The 21,595-nt window shown below is 35.3% G+C and overlaps 1 protein-coding gene across 1 annotated transcript; it reads right to left on the bottom strand.

Annotated features, from left to right (window-relative positions):
* Window positions 1-12,788: 12,788 nt before the first annotated feature.
* LOC132036785 (probable serine/threonine-protein kinase WNK11) lies at window positions 12,789-15,197 on the bottom strand. Its single transcript, XM_059427164.1, has 3 exons — window positions 15,044-15,197; window positions 13,771-14,280; window positions 12,789-13,183 (listed from the first exon to the last, which is right to left on the bottom strand). Exons 2-3 carry the CDS (start codon window positions 14,272-14,274, stop codon window positions 12,824-12,826), a joined length of 864 nt encoding a protein of 287 aa, XP_059283147.1. The 5' UTR covers window positions 14,275-14,280; window positions 15,044-15,197; the 3' UTR covers window positions 12,789-12,823.
* Window positions 15,198-21,595: the final 6,398 nt, after the last annotated feature.

Here is a 21,595-nt window from a genome sequence, read left to right as displayed (position 1 = left end):
ATTGATCACTGATTTTTGTGCACAAGTATGATCAGTATAGTAGTTTTTATTTTGAGTCAAAGTCCCAAGTGGGACTCAAGAAACTCCTAATTTTTAGGCTTCAAAGACGTTCGAGGTTGAAGTTTGAATATATGGCCATTTTATTGGCTTTTGGACTGTATACACACGTGCATGAGAAGACTCCCACATTGGAAGAATTGAAGGATGCTGCTTTCTCCCGTACCTGACAATCGAGTTTGTGAAACATTCAAGAATTTTATGCGTAGAAAAATGATAGTATATGATATTCAACATTCCCAATGAAATTTCTAAATACTAAAATAATATTTAGCTTTTGAAACTCAATGCATGTATACGTACACCTCTCATATAGGGATTTTAGTACTAGTAAGTAGTATTTTGTCTTGCAGGGATATATTGACTTTTTTTCCCCGGAATTCGCTCCTACAGTTGTAGATGAGAACTGAATTGTACTTTTATATATCACTAGAGCTCTTACACTCTTTTCTTGTTGAGCAAAACTTATTTCAACTTTACTTCTTCTAAACATTTCTACTACTGCAGTAACTTCGTACCTCTTTTCTGTTACTATCTGTTCCTATGAAATTATATTTAAGCAGCTTAAGATATTAATGAAGAAATATTGTCAAATTGGTTGAGAATTTTGAAGTTAATATGCATCCGGTCGGAACTCCCAAATATTAGTTGTTTGAACAAATTGAATTTCATTCGAAATATTTGATGTTTTAGAAAACAAGAAGTCATTTATTACTTATTTTACATATCTATTCTCACTTTTTCAATTAATGAAGTACCCCTATTAATTAAGTGAGACATCTAAGGATCGATCATTACTCAATCCGTATGTACTTTTTTTTTTCTTTTTTCTCTCTTCATGCATACTTTTTGACTTTCTCTGAAGTGTGGGGAAAACGACGTCCTCTACTTCTACTTCAACTAAAGATGATCAACCGGCATTGCAAGAAAATTAAAAGCCCCCTTCGTTTGAGCTAGAAACATATATTTAAGATCATCAAGTATTTTTTTTAAGTGGTGCAAAAATCTAAAAAAGACAAATAATATAAACTAGAAGAACTAATAATGTTACTAGTATTATCCTAGATATGCACCAATTCTTTTTTGGTAGGGAACACTTCTTCTTTCACTAATCCTTACGCAATGCTAATTCGAATTAATCGATATCCCAAAGAAAATAGTAAGCACCGAATGAGAAATCTTTTGAAAAATTATGCATGAAGAACACATTGGGAAATTCGAGTGTATTGGGAAGACAAAATGTGGAAAATTGAAGCCAAACCACAAATTAAGATAAGAAAACTATGGAAAAAAGGTAAGTAGCTGAAGTAGAGAAGAAGTTTAGAGGGTTCTTTTTGTAACATACGATGAGCCAACAACAACCAAGACGGCACGGCTTGTAAAATAATTTGGGGTTGCTTTTGTTTGAAGTATTTGCTTTGATTTGCTTACTACCAACCCCTCTTAATTCCAATAACAACTTTATCCCTTTTTCTTCTTGTTTCCCTCAAAAATCTTTTATACGGATGTATATCTATACACTATACATACACAAAGGTTCTCTTGACTGGCATGTTTTCCCTTTTATTTTTCTCAGTGCATCGACTATTTCTTTGTGACAATTTGCTGTTACAACAGTATAGATATGTCTTTGAATAACTTATGGAAAAAAAAAAAACCATCCAGAATTCTAGATTAATATGTTGTGCTATTTATTTTATCCATGAATTATCAATCTCATTTTCGTTGTCTAAATATCACGCACTATACTATACCAAGAGCCACGAGCAGGAAAAATCATATAGCTCTATATGAGGAGTTAAATATGCGTGTGCCTTGTACTCCCAGATAATTAATATGCTAAGAACTAAACTTGTTTTATATAATTACTCCGTCACGATGAAATTTCAAAAATTACCCGGGCCTGTCGGCCAAGGCTATAAACTAATTGAATACATTAGTGTAGCGCATGTGTGGCCAGAACATCTAAGGGCATCACAGACTTGTTATTGCCTCAAACTTCCGCGACCTATAGGCTTGACCCTTACACCTATGGGATCACAACCATGGATTGGTGATGGCTTATTAAAAAAAATAAAAAAGCATAGATGGTCTTCTATTAATAAAATCATATATTATGTGATTTCTTTACTCTTTCTATAGCATTTGTAGGATTTCGTCCCCCTAACTAAAGCAATTGTTATTTTATAAGAAAGAAAAAACAATAGCCATAGGACGAAGCTAGGCAACATTTGTCACAATCTGGCGAACTTTAGCCAAAAAATTAGCTCAAAAGGAAAATTTGCACGGCTTGTCTAACTCACCTCAAAATTTAGATTAGAAGAACATTAAAATCTGTCGTGACCTGTCAAAATTTAGCTCAAAAGTTTGCCCATTCATAAGTTGCCCAAGACCCCCTTTTCCATTAAGCGTGGGACTTAGACGCTCTGATACCACTCTATCATGATTAATTTAAATTATTTTATTCCAAAAGCTAGCTCAAATGAGAAAGTTCGCGGAACTACCAGTTGTTCAAAACTTTTTCTCCCATTCTATTTAGGACTCAGTGCACTCTAAGTAGTGGCGTCACACATTGTAGGAGCTTCATTACCATTATAATGTGGTCTTTTCTTTTGGCACTGTGGCATCCACCCCATATAGGCATAAGCCAATTTGCCAAATTGCTTAGTGGAAGATCATCCTTGGAGGCCACGTTTAAACAGGTGGTGAAAATTTCTTTGCAAATTGGTCAATTACCTTTGTGAACTTGCAGGACTTCGTTCAATACCTCTTATAAATATTCAACTATATAAGAAGTCACAATAGTACAGCTGAAGCACACATGTCTTCGTCGACATGGCTGCTTGCTTCGGAGGGAATTTTCAGTAATTCATATTTATATGTTTTAAAGGCATTGTACTTTATAGCCTTATCAGATGTACACCTTGGGCCCAGTTCAATTTGAATGCAACACAGTGGCTAGGGGTGTACAAAGTAAATCAGCAAACCACACCAAACCGATAAACCGAGAAAAAAACCCGATTAGTGGTTTGGTGTTGGAAAAAAAAAACCCGACCATAATTGGTTTGGTTTGGTTTTAGCTAAAAAAGGTCAAACCGAACCGAACCAACCTGACATTACATTTATTTAATTTTTAAAATTTTATACATAAATATATTTATTTCTAATGTAATTTATAAATATTTCTTAATTTTTTTCTTAGTTTTTTTGTCTATTATCATATTATTTCAAGCTTGGAATTTGAATTTTGAATATCAATAAGTTTTATATCTCATGGATGTTAGTAACTCAAAGAAAGTTCAAACCAAAATCAACTCAACACTAATGCTAACAAAAGAGATTCAATTCTATGAGTAGGAATGAAAATAATGTTGGATATTTATTCTTTAGTTTTACATAATTGGTCTAGAGAGTGAAAATACATAACTTAATTTTTTTCTTTGTCATGTAATTAATACTTATTAGTCGTACTTATTTTAGCATGACTTAGTATTTTTAGATTATGGTCATTTTCTTTATGGCTTATTAATTAACAATATTTATTTTAATCGATTTGATTATCTTTCGTGTTGAATATTTTAATGCAATGTCATCACTCATCTCACATTTTGTGTTATTTTCTTAAGAAACACCTTAATTATATAGTTATATCTTACTAGGACTAAAGAAATATTTGAAGTAAAAGTTATATGTTTTGTATGAAGATTTTTCCGGGAAAAACCCGAAAAAACCGAGGTTGAAAAACCTGAATTTTATTGATTTGATTTGGTGTATAAATTTAAAAACCTGACGCAATTAGTTTGGTTTGGTATTTAAAAAATCCGAAGCAACCCGGTTCATGTATACCCTAACAGTGGCTTTGTAGTAACTGAAATCTGTGCTTCCTCACCATGCGGGTACCACATTGAATCAATTTGACATGATTTTCCACTTGTTTCATTGTTTTGTGTACCTGTTCTGTTTTTATGAAGTAAAAAATACTTTATTTTCACACTTTACAGATTAGTTGTAAATGTTATAATTAAGCACGTATACTATATATGCTTGGATGCACTTCTTAAAACTTCCTCATGACTTTCAGTAATTAAACTGGATCTTCATTATCTCTTTTTACCTTTGAATTTTCTTTTGATAGATAAGCTAGATTAGGAAGGAAAAAAAATGAAAATTGAGTATGTTACGTATTTGACGAATACAAATCTACAAATAAATTTAAAAATGTTAAATAATAGGCATTCAATAGGTATTACTATTGTGTCGCTCTCTTTAATGAATATTAATCTAAATGAAATAATGTATGCACATCTAAGAATTTACCAATTAAAGAGATAAAATTTCTCAATTATGAATGGTAGAATTATGCATATTTAACAATTTCTGAGTACCTTCCTTGACGTTGGGCCCGTGCTAAATAGAGGAGCATTCTTTCATGGGCAATTCGCAGAATTGCCCTTCTTTTGGGGTGGTCTTTAAATTTTGCCCTTCATATATGAAATTTTTAAATTTTGCCTCTTCGCTAAATCCCATGGGTTTCTGTGTTCGAACCCCCATACGCTCAAAATTTTAAAAAAATTCGCAAGTAGTTTAAATTTCATGGCTATGCCCCCATCGATATACACCTGTGAAGGAATTAGCAAAAGTTACGGGACCGTATACTTATGCCTTATGGGCAGACTTGGCATAAGTATGCCGGTTCCGGCATAACTTTGATAATTCCTTCACAAGTTTATGCCGGATCCGCAAGATAAAAGTTTGCCCTTTAAAAAGTATGCCCCCCATCGGCATAAACTTGTTAAGGATTTACCAAACTTACGCCGACGGGGGCATACTTATGCCTTATGGGCAAACTTTGCCTTGAAGCATATATATGTATTTTTTCAAGCATATAAACCAAAGTTACATGGAAAAGTATTATGCCGCAAAACCAAATGTCCATCCCGTATACAAATTCACACATTGCACGGCAATACAAAGTAGTTAGCAATTGTTGATAGACTTCGTAAATTTGGCATTCAAGTGCCACCGATTGCATCTTCGCGGCGACTCCAAGAAACATTTTCCATCTTTATTTTGAATGCTCCATCACAAAAGAACGTGGTCTGCATTGTTGGTATGGCCGGGGTACACTGAAGAATAGGGGCCGGCAAAATGAAATCAAATGGATCTCACACATTCGCTAGACACAAATCGTGCCAACATCGCTCCATTACTTGTCGCATTTTTGGTATGCTAGTGGCATTGGTTTGGAGAGAAAGGAACCTACTCGATTTCAAAATACTCGATTTCTTCCCCGATAGACTTTGCAGAGAGATTGCACAACATATTCACATCCAAGGCAGAACAACTTCAAATGGCAGAGAGCTCTTCTTTGCTATGAATTGCTATCCCTAGCTAAGTGTAGTTGATTGAAACTGGCTCGTTTTTTTTTTTTAATGTAATAGTTGCTCCTAGTTTGACTTATACAAGTTAGTGAGTGGAATTTTACCATGTACATTGAAGGTCACTTTAACTTTGTCCGTAAAAAGTTTTTTTGGATGGAATAAAATAGACTTTCAACCAAAAAAGAAGTTTGCCTTATAAGGCAAAGTTTAAATTTTAATATGCTCCTCCCGGCAGACTTTTTAGTTATGTTTAACTAAAAGTCTGCTTGGGGCGACTTTGTCTTGAGGGGCAGACTTTTAGTTATGCCGGATCCGGCATAACTTTAACTTTTTCTTAAAATTGTATCTTTGGATCCGGCATACACTCCCCGATCCCGCTTGCGAAATTATTTTTTTATTTTATGTCCGAGCGGGGTTCGAACCGAACTTCATGTATTCGCTCATCTTTCCAAGCAAAGGGCAAAATTTAAAGACCACAAATATGAAGGGCAAAATTTAAAGACCACAAATTTGAGGGGCAAAATTTAAAGACCACCCCAAACGAAGGGCAATCCGTGCAAAAAAATGTTCTTTCATTTGAAAACACGCCTCTAAGCACTTGAAAACGTTTCAATGCTTTCTTATTTTGTCTTTCTTTTAGAGTATTTTGTAAGAGTGGGTGTTAGGAAGTCTGGTGTGAACTCTTCTTTTAGAGTGATCTTGTGAGGTTATTCTTTTGGAATACTCTTGGGGTAATTAAAATATTTAATCTATTTTTGTACTCTTTATTGCACTCTTGTTGGTATAGTAAATTGCTTCTCTCCGCTTGTGGACGTAGGTCAAACTGACCAAATCACGTTAAATTTATGCCTCCTTTATATGTTTTATTTGTCCTTATTATCAACTTGCATTGTCTATGTTATTGTCATTATAATATTGTTTGGTTAAATTCCGCGCTATCCAGGTTCCCGATCCTAAATTGGTATTAGAGCCGGATCTAACCTATTGTTTTAATAGCCAAAGATAACTGTAACAAAGACTTGCGTTGAGAAACTTGACCCAAGCACAAACTTGGGGATGTGAAAATTAAAAATGGAAGTTATACCGATTCAGGATGGCCTAGAATTGATGCTAGAAGGAAAGGAGAAGAAGCCAGAAATATGACGACTCGGAATTTGCAGTCAAAAAGGCAAAATTAAGTATTATTTTAAATCTCTCAAAAGAGGTTTACGCACAGTATTTGCATAAACGGCAACCAAAGGCACGTGGAAAAAACTAAAACCCTGTAAATGAAGAGGACATTGAAAAATAGACTTCACTTGAAGCAAAACTTCAAACATTTCGTATGATTGAAGGTAATTTTATATTCTCACATCTTGATACATTTGATTCAATTCGTATGAATTTGAGTAATCTAGCTGTTGAAATTAAAGAAGAGGATCAGACTGTGTTATTGCTTATCTCCTTATCTAGTCTTTTTGTAACACCTTATACCTCCTACTAAGCTTATTCATGATTCAGGGGCTTAGAAATCAAGATGAGAAGTGTTGGGATTGAAAATTAGCCTCAGATTGTTAAATTGACTTTTTACGTCATTTGTACGGGTCGTACTTTGTGGACGTACATCACTAGGAGAAAAATCGGAGTTTCTGGAATTTCACATTCCAGGTACAGTCAAGAAGTACGGGACGTACATTTAGACCGTACCCTGCAGTCAAAAAATCATGATCACTGGATTAGGACAATCCAGGTACAGCCCTATGGGCCGTACATGGTGCCTGTACATTGTCCGTTTTAGTGAAAACTATAAATATGTGGTTTCAGTCCAAAAATCATATTTTCATATTCTGAAGCCCTAGCACGAAGGTTTTCCTCTCCCACTATTGAAATACACCAAAGTTTTCAACAAGTGAATTCTAACAAGTATCCATGATTTCTAAGTAGAAATCTATTGTTCCTAACCTTGAGTTTTCAAGAAAAACCACCTCAAGGATTCAAAGTTGAAGCTTTTGGATTCTTCTCCAAGTTCAAAGCATTATTACAAGTTTTGGAGCGATTAAGATATGTAAGGTTTCTATCTACGTGTGGGAACATCATTGTTCTTCCCCCACGCCACGTTCTTCCATGATTATACAAAATTTCACCAAAACTAGGGTTTCTAACCATGTTCATGATAGCCCTAATTATATGTACCATGATATACCATGTTGTATTAATAATTCGTTATTGTGTTCTTAATATTCCATTTTGGTTATTAAGAATCCGTTCGTAATCCATGAAAACTCATACTTTGCATTCCATGGATTCTTAAATGCCAGATATGAATTATTATGCTTAATTTCATGAAAATCTACATGCTTTGCATGTTTTCATACAAGTTATACTATATATTTATATTCATGCAATATCATACTCACGAATTATGTTTACAAGTCATGTTTATGAATCATGCTTACAAGTCATGTTATGCAAACCATTGGCTCAGATGCCACCTATATTCATCTTCATGTTTTTGGGAGTAGCATAGGTTTACCGAGAAGGCTCAGATAGCCTGAAACTATGTATGCCAACGTAGGGTAAGGGTCGATCCGCCCAGATTAGGACGACACCTTCAGACAATTGAATTGGATCCTTTCATGTCATGCTTATGTCTCATACCCTGGCAAGGTGTGGGGCTGCTCTGCTGGTCGGGTCGGTACCAGACTTCACGTACCCAAGTGATGATTTCATGTTGTCGGTTATACTACGGCTCTCCCACAGATACAAATATACATATGTACTTAAAATATTTTACTCATGTTATATATATATATATATATATATTCATGTCAGATAATACTCATGTTCATGTTCAACTTACAGATACAGTTTTAGTTTCAGTTCTATAAATTTCATGTGCCATATTTATTTTATTCAATTGTTTTACATACCAGTACAATTCAAGTGTACTCACCTCCCCTTTTATTGCCTGGGGGCCTACATTTCACGATGCAGGTATTGACTTACAGAACAGTGGATATGCTCGTTAGGACATTGCTCGTATAAGCTTTTGGTGAACCCCATCTCTATCGGGGTTTTGTCTTTACTTATACTGATATCAGTTATGCAGTTAAGGTATGCGGGGAGCCTTGTCCCGGTAAACAATTTAGCAGTCAGACTCATGTCAGAGGTTTCATAGACTAGTCAGTCATGTCATGTCAAATGTTCAATTGAGTTAGCCTCGTTGGCTACATTACTATATGTCACGCCCCGAACCATGGCCTGGGCGAAACACGGCACTCGGTGCCTTACTGCATGTGACCGAGCGAACCACATGGCTTGCTGAATCATCGTGAGGCATAACATGAGCGGAATATAACGTGAATGCATGATGAGCCTTTATAAAACGTAGTAAGTCATAATACCTAATAAAAGTACTTGTTTAAACATGAGTGCGGAAATAACATGAACGAGCCAAAATGGCTATACAACTCCGAATGTCTGACATAACATAACTGACTTGTCTAGTCTATGAAACCTCTATCATGAGTCTGACTGAAAAACATACTTACTGGGACAAGGCCCCCGGATACCTTGATGCATAACTAATCATAAAATAAAGAGTTGACTAAACCCCGAATGAGATGGGGCTCGCAATAAGTCGATACGATCGCTATCTGCGAGCGGTATGTGTCGTCCCGTATATCGGTACTGCATCGTGAAATGTAGGCCCACAGGCAATAAAGGGGACGTCGGCACATTGAATGTCTTGGTATGTAAAGCAAGCTGAATGAAATAACATGGGACATGAAATAACATGATAAGAATCGAAAGCGAAAACCGGGACATGAATACGAGCGTGAGTATAATATATGGATACATATATAGATATAACATACGTAAAACATGATAAGTAGGGAGAACATTTCATAAACCGACCATGTGATATCACCACGTGGGTACGTGGAGTACGGTACCTCGCCGGACCGGCGAGCCCCCATACCTTGCCGGGGTATGAGGTGGTATCGTGCCTGATGGATCCAGTCAGTGTAAAATTAAGGTATCGTCCTAACTGGGCGGAGCGATCCTTGTCCTACAGTGGCTACGTAGTTTCAGGCTATCTGAGCCTTCTCGGTAATTCGTGCAACTCCCAAAATATGAACATAATATAGTTGGCTAAGAAGCCCATGATTTTCGTGAATTAACTTGTACTTGTCTTGTAATCATGATTTCACGAAAATAACTTGTAAACATGGTTTCATGAAATAACTTGTAAACATGGTTTCATGAAATAACTTGTATTTAGGATGTACGTATCTTGAGTCATGGTATGAACATAGTTATAAGATACAATTGCATGAAAACTTGTAGACATGTAGGATATTCATGAAATAAGCATTTTTATTTAAAAACATGCATGCAAGAACCAATGGAATACAAGATATGGGTTTTCATGGATTACGGACGGATTCTCAATAATCATAAAGAAATATTAAGAACTCAATGATGAAATTATAACAATTCATACATAATATAATCATGAACATGGACCTAGGGTTATCATGAGCATGGTATAGAATAGAAACCCTAGTTTTGTAAAGTTTCATACTTTATGGATTAGGAGGCGTGGGGAAGAACAATGATGTTCCCACACGTAGATAGTAACTCTACATACCTTAGTCGCTCCAAAACTTGAATTAAAGACTTGAGCTTTGAAGAGGATTTCCAAAATCTTGAATTCTTGAACCTTGAGATGGGTTTTCTTAAAAACCCTAGTTTTAGGAATGATGTTTTCTTGTTTAGATTACAAGGATATGTATTAGAATTGACTTGGAATAATTAGAGTAGGCTTACCTTGGTGTTCTTGATGATGGGAGAGGGTAGGAGGTCGTTCTAGGACTTGAAGGAATGAAAAATAATGATTAGAACTGATATGGGCGAATATATACTGTTCTGGAAAAATTAGATTTTCGGCCCAGTTAAATACTGGCCGTATTTTGAAATACGGGCCATATTTTGAAATGCGGTCCGTATTTTGACATATGGACTGCACTGCGTCTCTTCAGTAAAATGGCCATAACTCTTTGCACAGATGTCCGTTTGACCCCCATAATATACCGTTGGAAAGGTATTTCAATGCTCTACAACTTTCATAAGGAAGTTTTCCCAAATTCCAAATATGTTTTGAAATACGGGTCGTAAAACGAAATACGGTCCGTTTTTAACAATGTAACAAACAAATGTCAAATTCCAGAATGCTCAGAAATCCTTGGTATCAATTTACGTTTTGAAATACGGGCCGTATACTGAAATACGGTCCGTATTTAACAATGTAACACCCAAATGTTAAATTCCAGAATGTCCAGAAATCTGTGGTAACGATTTACGACTTGATTTACGACCCGTAAACTGAAATACGGTCACTGTTCATGGGCGTAAACTCCCATCTTACAACTGAACAGGAAAATTCCAATCCTCACATCCTTTATCTACTTCTCTAAGTCTAGGATCATGGTCAAAACTTAGGTTAAAGGTACGAGGTGTTACACTATATTTCCGCATTCATGATATAGTAGTATTTTCAGAACTTATGATTACTTAATCCTATTTTTTTCTCACACCAAGCATGTTTACATTATATTCAGCATCAATTCATGTCTCATATTAATTCAGCAAGCCATGTGGTTCGCTAGGTCACATGCAGCAAGGCACCGAGTGTCGTGTTACGCCCAGGCCATGGTTCGGGGCGTGACACTTTTAAGCATATAAAAGATACTATGCTTTATGGAAAGGATAATATCTCTTATAGGGAAATCAAATCTATCTTAAAATCAAAAGAACAGATAGATAGAGATATTACTGAGGAAACTAGAAGAACGCAGGGGGAAAACTTGTTTGTAAGAGGTAGATCTGATAAGAAAGAATCAGTATAACTACTTGTGGACGTAAGTCATATTGAACGAACCACGCTAAATTTGTGTTTTCTTTATCTTTTGTGTTTGTTGTTATTATCAACTTGTATTGTCTGCTTTATTCTGAGCTGAGGGTCTATCAAAAACAACCTATCAACCTCCCAATTTAGGAGTAAGATCTGCGTGCATTCTAGCCTCCTCAGACCTCACTTGTGGAATTACACTGAATAAGTTGTTGTTGTTGTTGTATCAACTTGTATTGTCAATGTCTTTGTGATGGTCATTATAACATTGTTTGGCTAAATTCCACGCTATCCGGGTTCCTGAACCTAACAATCATCATAACCACCATTCTCATTACTATTCTTTTTAACTGTATTCACCTGACATTTCTTGGACCTCTTTTCTACTAAACTAACCCTTTTCTCGTCACAGAATCCCATGAGTCAGTTTCTCAATTTTCATCAGTAGGGGTATAAAGATCTGTAGAAAATACACAATGCAGCTCACTGAAGTTTTTATAGAATTCACAGAACTGAATTTGAGCTATTGTGTTAATGTAAAGAAGCAGAGTCGTTAAAGGAAAAGGTACAGGTATACAAACAATTTGCATGTTGGAGTAAACTTCAAAGGAAATTACAACATTATATACTCCCTGAGTACTCCAATATAGTGTAGATACTTTGGTGAAATGAAAGCAAATTATTTCGTTCCCAATAAAGGACCTCAAAAAGAACAAAAGGCAACTAATTTGTATTTCATTTATATCCCTCCTTTGCTTTCATTTATCTGCTTTTTTCCCTTTAAAATAGGAAGTGGATGAGTTGCCACAGCCACGAAAAATGGTCAAGTGCTAAAATCATTAATTTACCTTCTTACTTTAAATTTTGTAATAGTATGATATTACTTAGATATTTAATCTAATTTAGGCGCAATTGAATTGGATGTCACTTAAGCGAAAACACGGAACTTATGGTACATATATGGTTTCAGTATGCACCGTCTGGATCTCGGATATGAAGGAAAACATGATACTACTAATATAAAACTACTAATACTGAGACAAATTTATACTTGAGGTGAGACACCAATACTGTTTCTTGAACCTGGAGTGATCAAGGATAGAACTGAAATAGGAATTCAAGAAAGAGATATAAGTTTTATGCAGTGACGATACATAAAATATTTACATAATCAGGTCATTTATAAGGTAATTAATGGTAAATCTCTATGATAAGCATTAACTGGTAAGACAAAATTGGCAATTAACCTGTTAACTACGAGCCAGGATTTTCAATATAAAAGGTAAATACGAAGAAACTACTATATATACATAATAAAATAATTTTAACTGATGAAGGGTATCAAATCTTTACATCTTTACATTGTTTTTGCATATAACTTAAATCCTTAAAGAAATGATTTCTTAAATAAGCTTGAGCTACAAAGAATAATACTTCCAACAACTTGTACATATTTAAACAAAGGAGATCAACAATTGAGATCATTCTCATATTAAACAACAGAAAGGAATGGATCCTTGAGCAAGTCAGCAGCAGAAGGTCTTGCTCTTGGTTTCCCAATGCACCTTTCAATAAATGCCTTCAACTCTTGATCACTCACTTTTTTGAAAGCTTGAGGCATTATTCCAGATGTCACCTTCCTGTATACCTTCACTACACTGTCACATTCACTATATGGTATTTCCATAGTGGCCATTTCTAGCAAACACATTCCAAACGAGTAAATATCCACCAACTCTGTGTAGTTCTCCTCATATAGCTCTGGTGCCATATACTCTGGTGTCCCTAGCAATGTATGTGCTGCATGACTCTTCCCCACAATTGTAGCCAATCCAAGATCACCAATCTTTACCTATATAAACATAAGAATTATGATATTTAGTGCGCCGTTATTAGTAGAGGAAAATCCAGAACTTTAAGTTGATAGGTTCGACTTTTAAGATTCTTAGTAGTAAACTCATTGCATTTTGGAATTTGAGTACAAACTTAGTAGTTGTTGACATTTTGGTGACTTTTCAGGTGACCGATTCAAAGGTTGCATCCGCCTGGCGCCTATACAGTCACCCACCCAAGCACTTAAACTAAAATATATGTGTGCAACCATATATAATCATCCGCCTGGCGCCTATACAGTCACCCACCCAACCACTTGAACTAAAATATATGTGTACAACCATATATAATCAGTGTATAATCTATGTATACTGGCTAGGAAAAGTAAATAATGAATACGGACAGCTATTTTATAAAGATCCCAATTCAGTGTGGATCCTATATGAGTATGTTCTGTTTTATTTAATGTATGTTGAAGGTTTCATACAAAGTATTGACAGACACCTATGTTCTAGGATTGGGATCTTAAATTCTCAATAATTTCAGATGACAGAAACAGTAAGCTAAACATTCAACAACAAAGATAAATTGAATTGAGTTGATTACCTTTCCAACATTCCCATTGATAAAGATGTTGCTGCAATTGAGGTCTCTATGAATGACACACGGGTCATGACCGTGTAGATAATCCAAGCCCTCAAGTATTTGCCTAGACCACTTCTTCAATGCTTTCATCGAAACGTGACAATGCTTTTTCCTATAGTCCCTCAAATTACCAGAGGCACATTCCTCAGTAATGAAATTGAGGATGTTATGTTCTTTGTCTTTCCAGAAATGGTACAGTACTATGATGTTGTCATTCTTCAAGTTCTTCAACAGCGCTATCTCCGAATGGATTTTCTTAATGATGTAAGGTGTCTCGCTAAATTTGCTTAATTTGATCTGATTCCAGGCTACATCTCTGCCTTCTTCTAGGTCAAATGCCCTGTATACCTTCTTGACAGCACCATGGCCTAGTAGCTCGGCGTATCGGCCAAATCTCCCTGATGGATCAACCTCAGCAAATGGTTCCCTTTCTTCCTCAGTTGGATCAAGACTTGCAGATGGCATTTTAAGCTCTACTGAAACAATCAAAAGAAACACAACCATTTAGAAGATTCATAAGAAAATATGTTCAAACAAATTTGGCCTAAGCTTACACTTATTTAATAGACCATGCTTCTGAGGAGTGGCTATAAGACTTGAAATTTTTTGACATAAGAGGTATGTACAAGCATCGTCTCTGGTTAATGAAAATATATCCTTTTATGAAAAGCCCGAGATGGAACAAGGATTCAAAGTTTATGGGTTCCAGATTCTAGTTGTTTTATAAGTTATAAATTAATAATTTATAGACAAATATCGGGTTTGGACAAAAGCAATTGGGCTCGGCCGTTGAAGGCCTAATATGTTGTCAGTGACACGATTCTTGATTCAATATTGGCATAATAAACCTAAATCCAAGAAAAATAGATAAAAATCCAAGATTATTATATCTACACACTTCAGCTCCTTCTCTAAAAACTCTGTTTAAACCATTATTTCAACCAGATATTTGCTTTCCCATGTGAATAAATTTGGCAAAAGATCTAAAAGGTTCAACTATTATAAGCATGGCATTCACAGGACATCAAATCAACTATAGAACAGAATTATTGGGCAAATAAGATTGAGGGTTGACTGGAATTTCAGAGGTTTCATTTGACTGAAATTTTTGGAACAAAATCTCAAACTAAGAATCATTATGAAACATAATTCATCTAAATAATCTAATAATCCATGACAACTTAAAACAGTTAATTCAGAAACACAATCTACATAAAGTGAAGACAGAAAAGACTTACCTTTAGGTAAGATGAGGAACAGAGAAAGGAGTAAATTAATAAACTGGAGGATCAAAGCATTAAGGCAAGAGTTGGCAAATTTAATGCAAAAGCCTGATGTTATTTATAGAGCTAGCGTACTCTAATTCAAGTAAAATGTGGATTGGAGAGTCCACGTCGGCATGCAATATTACCACGCAATTTCAAAAGTCATCTACTAAGACAGCTCATTAATATGACACTTGTCCATTTTGATTCATAAGTGTTTGGGAGAGTAATTCAAAGTTGGAGTGGAATAGGAAAACCGAAAATGTTTAGGATTAGGTATGTGTTAGTTTCTTTAATTCATGTATAAATAGGAATTTTAGTCAAAAATAGATAGGGATAAGTCTTCTAATTTTTTGTCCAAGTAGGTTTTGTGTAGTCCCTCCATCCATTTTCACTTGTCCTGTATTGACTTAACGTACCTCTTAAGGAGCCATAAATAGAATGAAAATTTTACTATATTACCTCTAGTTATCACTAAGTCATCTAATGATTGAAATCAATCAAACATACTTTAAAAGTTGTCAACAAGCCACTAACAATTTCTTAAAGTTTTCAATTCATTGATCAATAATAAGGATAAAATAGGTATGAAATGGTAAATTATCTATTGATTTTTCAAATCGAACAAGTAAAAATGGACATCTATTTTTAGTATTCTAATCAAATAAAAATGGTCGGAGCGAGTAATTTATAAATAGTGGTATTTCTAGTTATATTATGTATGAAGAACAGTGTAGATAATTGTGAAAGAAGTGTGGAGAACTTTGAGAGATGTATTGAGATTCATGATATTCCGAGTGAATTACTTTGTTCAATAAGTATTACTCTCCCAAAGGAGTGGGCAAAAAAAATGTAAAATCAAGATCGATCAATTCTTTTTTGTTGTATAATAATGATCAACTTTGGTCAAGAAGGGTAAACTTTTGTTATAAGATTAGTGAGTTGATGCTTATACCATTGGATAGAAAATACAATATTATCAATAACAGAGTGACCCTACTTCCATATTCCAGAATAAAGGTTACTTTCTTCCAGTCACATTTGTAGAAGTCGAATATATCCAACCTTTTTATAACGATATTCTATTCTTATAATACTTCAATAACTTGGTATATCTCTCAAGTCACTTGTAAAACAATCGAATATATTCTTACAAAGAAAAATGCAGCAACTGCATCAAAGCTCCATCATATTCCTTGATTTACAATTTTATATTATTTGCAAGTTGGAAAAAAGCTACCCCAAGCATGTGAAAACAGTTATTGCTAATGTAAAAGTCGGAAAGGAGTCAATGGCTGCTAAGTGAAGGCTCAAATATCTTGAAGAAAAATATCTATTATTCCAACATTACACAGCATATCATATCCGTGGCATAAATATTGCTGTCACCATACAGTATACAGGAGCAAACTAATAAAATAGTTCATGTCATGCGCCACCCGTGCCCAAAAAGGCTTCGCATTCACTGAATCTCCAAGACCACCAATTAATTGTTACAACCTAATACATTGAGGCCAGAAATGAAATACCACGAACATAAGCAGATTCAAGATTTTAAATTAGTAAGGTAGACCCAAATATGTTTTAATGTTAGTAGGTGCAAACTTTCCAGTATGTGTGCATACGTATTAAGAGTTTTCAACTATATATATAGACGACCTTTAAAAAAATTAGACTCAGGATTTGAGGAGAAAAGATATGATATGATAGATGAATATGTAATATAGATAATTGAAATAGAATAGTTGAAAATGGAGGAATGATACGTAATACCATAACAAAAATTTCACAAGTATCTTTTTGTGGATACCGTCATTTAACTTATTTTTTAAATTACATGTATTCAACTTTAGCAAGTATCAGACAAAATATGACTTGCATCCTCGCCCTCTATGGAAAGTTAGTTTACATAAAGTAACCGTTGTTGAAGTAGCTTAATAATATTGGCAAATTTACCATTGCTGCAAAAATGGTTTGTTAGATTTGTTATTATTTGAAGAAATTGATGAGTGAAATTTATCTTTATGATTTTGGAACTTATGTTCAAATTTGAGCTCATACTGTTGGTTATTGAATCGGGTAGTGATTGTGAAATTCAAAAAACAATTTGTTATTCATAAACAAAAATTTGTCCACCTAAACTTCAAACAAATATGTCTGAACTTAGGCAGAAATATTAAACTTCGACCGTATATAGGCTGAAGTTCCAACTTCAGACACCACATGTTTGAAGTTGTTCCGAAGTGAATAGACTCACCAAAATCTATGCCCATTTGACCATGGATAACTTTTCACCTTTTCTCAGACATAGAATTGTTGCAATTTTACGTTGAATTCCGAAATATTCTGAAATTCGGAAAACTCCAAACACTTATTTTCACATTTTTCACTCCACCCTCACAAATATTCAACATTTTCTCAAGCTGTATTCATGTCCAAACACAACTCTAATTTTCAAATACTATGTCCAAACGCCCGCTAAATGTAGAGTATAACGTAAACAATGCCCCAAAATCGAATATCTGTGTACTTCCCCCAATACCATACGATAAGAAGATAGATACCTACGAATTCCGTTGCATGAAGTGTTTTTTACATCTTTATCGCAGTGCCGGGCTTATCTTGATTTTTAATAATGAACAAAAACAAAAAGATATAGAAGATTGACAAAAATGGTTTGCTTATGACCTATATAGACCTACAAATGAAGATTGGAATTGGTGAACTTACATGAGTTAGGATCATTTCAGTGTCAATTGATTGTAATCATTAAGTATAAATCTACTGGAAACGAAAGTCTTACAAATATCAAGGAAAAGTAGGCAAGAATACCATGGCATTAACGACCTCCTCGTAAAGCAAAGCATCAGTTCAAATGAAGATATCTTCTTTCTTTCCCTAAACAAAGCATCTTATGAACATATTTGCAATCAACATTAATTCAGGCACATGAGATACAATCATAACAATAATGATGATGGCCTTCAGTAGACTACAAAGAAAATCACATGAAAACATGTGAATTTACTTTCAAGTTCAGTGACCCACATAGGACCAGCTCATTTAGTACCAAAGTCATGTCAAGTCTCATCCTTGCAAATAACATGACGGAATCGACCATGGTCTAACCAGAACAGAGATACTATTAACAGGGCATATGACTTTGGTGGCAGGTAAGTACAACAACATACCCTGTATAATCTCACAAGTGGGGTCTGGGAGAGTAGTGTGTACACAGACCTAACCCCTACATAGCATTCCGAAAAGGAACAATAACAACCACAAAATAATGCGATAACCGAAGCACAAGAAACACAGGTGATATCAGCAATCATCACAAATCAAATAACAAGAAGTGGTGTTGTTCGAGTAGGTTGCGCACACCCAAATATTTTTTGGGGAATCCGCTACCTCCCGTTAACACAAGTTTGAGCAATTCTACCCACCAAAACATCAACACTTCCAAGTCTTCAAAGTCACAACATAAATGACCAAGAGTCCATGATCAATCCAATCGCAGTAGAAGTTGGTTTTGTTCAGTCTGTTCCTATTGGAATTACAGTTGAGATGGCAGTGCAGTGCCATTAGACAAATCAAAGTGGTGTTACTCTGTGCTTCTGACTTCACTCTTCGAGTATGTACAAATCACGCCTCGTAAGTTGTAATGTAGAATACCTCAATTTTTTTTAATTATTATTATTATTTTTTTTTTTTTGAAAAGGTAACACTTAGAATACCTCAAATTTTAGTTCCAATTTTTCAGGTAACATCCTTGATATTAATAATTTACTAATGTAATTCTTTAGTTTATCACATTCCAAAAAAGGAAATCACAGTGATCTATTAAAGGCCACCAACAGTTCACAGCAAATAATTCCCCAGCTGACCATTAGCAACTTCAAGTGTCTTCACCTTTCCCTTCTCAACCAAAAACACACAAGTCCTCGGTTATAAGAGTCCAATAGGTGCTGACAAGGAGGATATCTTAACTGAAGGCCCTTACCTCCACCTCTAACCTCAGGGGTTGGAGGTTCGAGCAGCAAATGGAGAAAAATGGAAAAGCTCCACCATCTACTCATGGGCATGGGAGTATTGGTGGGGCGGTTCTCCTTAATAAGTAGGAAGAGCACCATAGGTACTAAACTAAACTTATGGGGAAACAGATTAGCAAGCTGACCTCAATTGACAGGCAAGAGTAATTCAACTTCAAGATGTGAAGTTTGTGCAACCACAATAGAATCATCCCCAAACACCCTAATGAGAACAATTCCTGAATGGCTCAAGTCAATCCTATGTATTAGACTCTAGTGAACAAGTGTTAGACTAGTCACTAGAGCTTCTTTAATAAATATGCCACGTCAACTGAAAAACTTGCTGTAATACCTTTGCACAACTTGCCCACCTTTCTTAACTCACATGCATTACCACTTCATCTCTTCCCCAAAAGTTCCGGGGAGCGAGGAACGGTGAGGTCTAGAATGGAGTTGTCACTTCTCACCTTTATCAACCATATTAAAACCATTGTATCTTCTCTTATATTACACCTTACAACATAGAACAACTCAACAACCAGAAAAGATTGCTCAACCCTACCGCACTACAACATGAACATAACAGTCTGCTCTTTTTTTTCACTAGAGACAAGATGGAAAGCGAGCAAAATTGCTCTGACAATGGAATTATAACTAATATGTAGACCAGAGCTGACAACGAGTGGAACCCCAAAAACCCGAGAGCAAGCAAATTCTCTATCACTGAAGGCTCCTAATCATTTTTTTCCAATCCAATTCAAAGAGACCATAGATGGCCTTAAAAAAGGAACTTGGTCTTCCATAGTCCAATATGCACCGTTCCACTTTGGCTAGTTTACTAGACACGAGGAGTCCTAGGATAAAGATGTCAAGGAATCAAATATCCTAACCTGCAATGAAGTGAAATTCTTCTGGAAAAATCACCGGAAAGAATTGTATGATGCGGGCCTTTGCGCGCCACGAAAGGAAAAGAAGATAGCTAAAACGCAGCAGAACAATGGATTTGAATGGACCCACTGCATTTTGTCAGACAGAAGATTTATTGATATAAGGAAATTCCAACCATCAGCTACACGACTACTCTGCCAATAGCACCATTTACAAACTCCCATGACATACCTGGACTGGTGAAAGTACATTCTAGTGGTGGCACCAAATATTACGAAGCGACAACACAAGCGCACATCTGATTCTCTAGCAGAGGACTTCACAAAAGTCTGAACTACATTAGGTTCTACCTGACAAGCTGTCACCTCGGCCTCACCCCTATCTACATGCCACAACAAAACCTGTATTAAGCACACTACTACACGACCTTGACCTCAAATATAACTATCCTCCACGAATCTGTCAACTGATTTCCCACACCCACCAATCTCCTCTTTAGAAGTTGCATACATTTGGTTCAACAACAGCACAATTGAAATGAGGTATCTATATGTTAATAGTAAGCTCAAGTGGTCGGAAAATGAATATTTAGTTTCTTCTTTTCCCCCTCAAGGTCACATAACTTGTGAACAAGTGGAATATAAATTTGCTTCAATTAAAACAGATATTCCCTCCAGGACTAGTTGCAGAAAGCTAAGCAAGTAAATAACCAGTAGCTCTAATAGCTAATAAGTTCTAAGTGCTACTTGGTCATGAATACAATTACACCTTTACAACTAACGAAAACATGGAGAAACTGCAAAAGAAAACAAGCTAAGCTACAAAAGAATCAAAATAACGGAAATTTATTATTAAAAATAAACACTCATCGGTTTGCTACCCAAGAATTGGCTCAACTTACTTGAGAAAACTAAAGCTCTATCAGTCCATAAAGTGATAAATAACTTTTGATAAGCAATACAAGAAAAACGGATGATTCATAATCATAACTAGCCCTTAACATTCAACTTTTGGGCTAAAAATACCTATCTTTTAACAGAATTATGAGATGTCACATGTGAGGCTTAAGTTATATAGATGACACTGATTATTTGTCCACGTGCCTGACTAGAAATAACCCGACCACTGTGTTAAACCCAACCAATTAGAAACTATTTGTTTGTACCAAATTTCTCTCATGCTTCATGTTTTGCGACTGAATAGATTCAAAAGACAACAATGTCTTCTTCATTGAAGCTGCGATTTTTGGTTCAAAAGGTGCAAATCGATAAATATGGCTGTTTTTGAGAGTACAAGGTCACATAACTTGTGAACACATGAATTATAAACTTGCTTCAATTAAAACTGATATTCCCGGCATGAGTTCTCAGTGCTACTTGATCATGAATACAGTTACACCTTTACAACTAACAAAAACATGGACAAACAGCAAAAGAAAAAAAAGTTAAGCTACAAAAGAATCAAAATAACGGAAATTTTGATATTAAAAAAAACACACATCAGTTTGCAACCCGAGAATTGTTCATTGCTTTCAAATGAAGTTCAAATGGATAAGCAGCTTTCCCATAAGGGAATAGCTCAACTTACTTTTGACAAGCAACA

This window comes from Lycium ferocissimum, chromosome 11 (genome assembly GCF_029784015.1).
Source record: "Lycium ferocissimum isolate CSIRO_LF1 chromosome 11, AGI_CSIRO_Lferr_CH_V1, whole genome shotgun sequence".
Classification (NCBI taxonomy): domain Eukaryota; kingdom Viridiplantae; phylum Streptophyta; class Magnoliopsida; order Solanales; family Solanaceae; genus Lycium; species Lycium ferocissimum.
Note: the sequence above shows the minus strand (reverse complement) of the source record. Positions and strands in the feature narration are given on the sequence as shown.

Coding starts and splice junctions, on each gene's coding strand:
- LOC132036785 (XM_059427164.1), bottom strand. CDS start 14,274: ATGCCATCTGCAAGTCTTGATCCAACTGAGGAAGAAAGGGAACCATTT. Junction 13,184..13,770: donor TCAATGGGAATGTTGGAAAG/GTAATCAACTCA, acceptor ATGTTTATATAG/GTAAAGATTGGTGATCTTGG.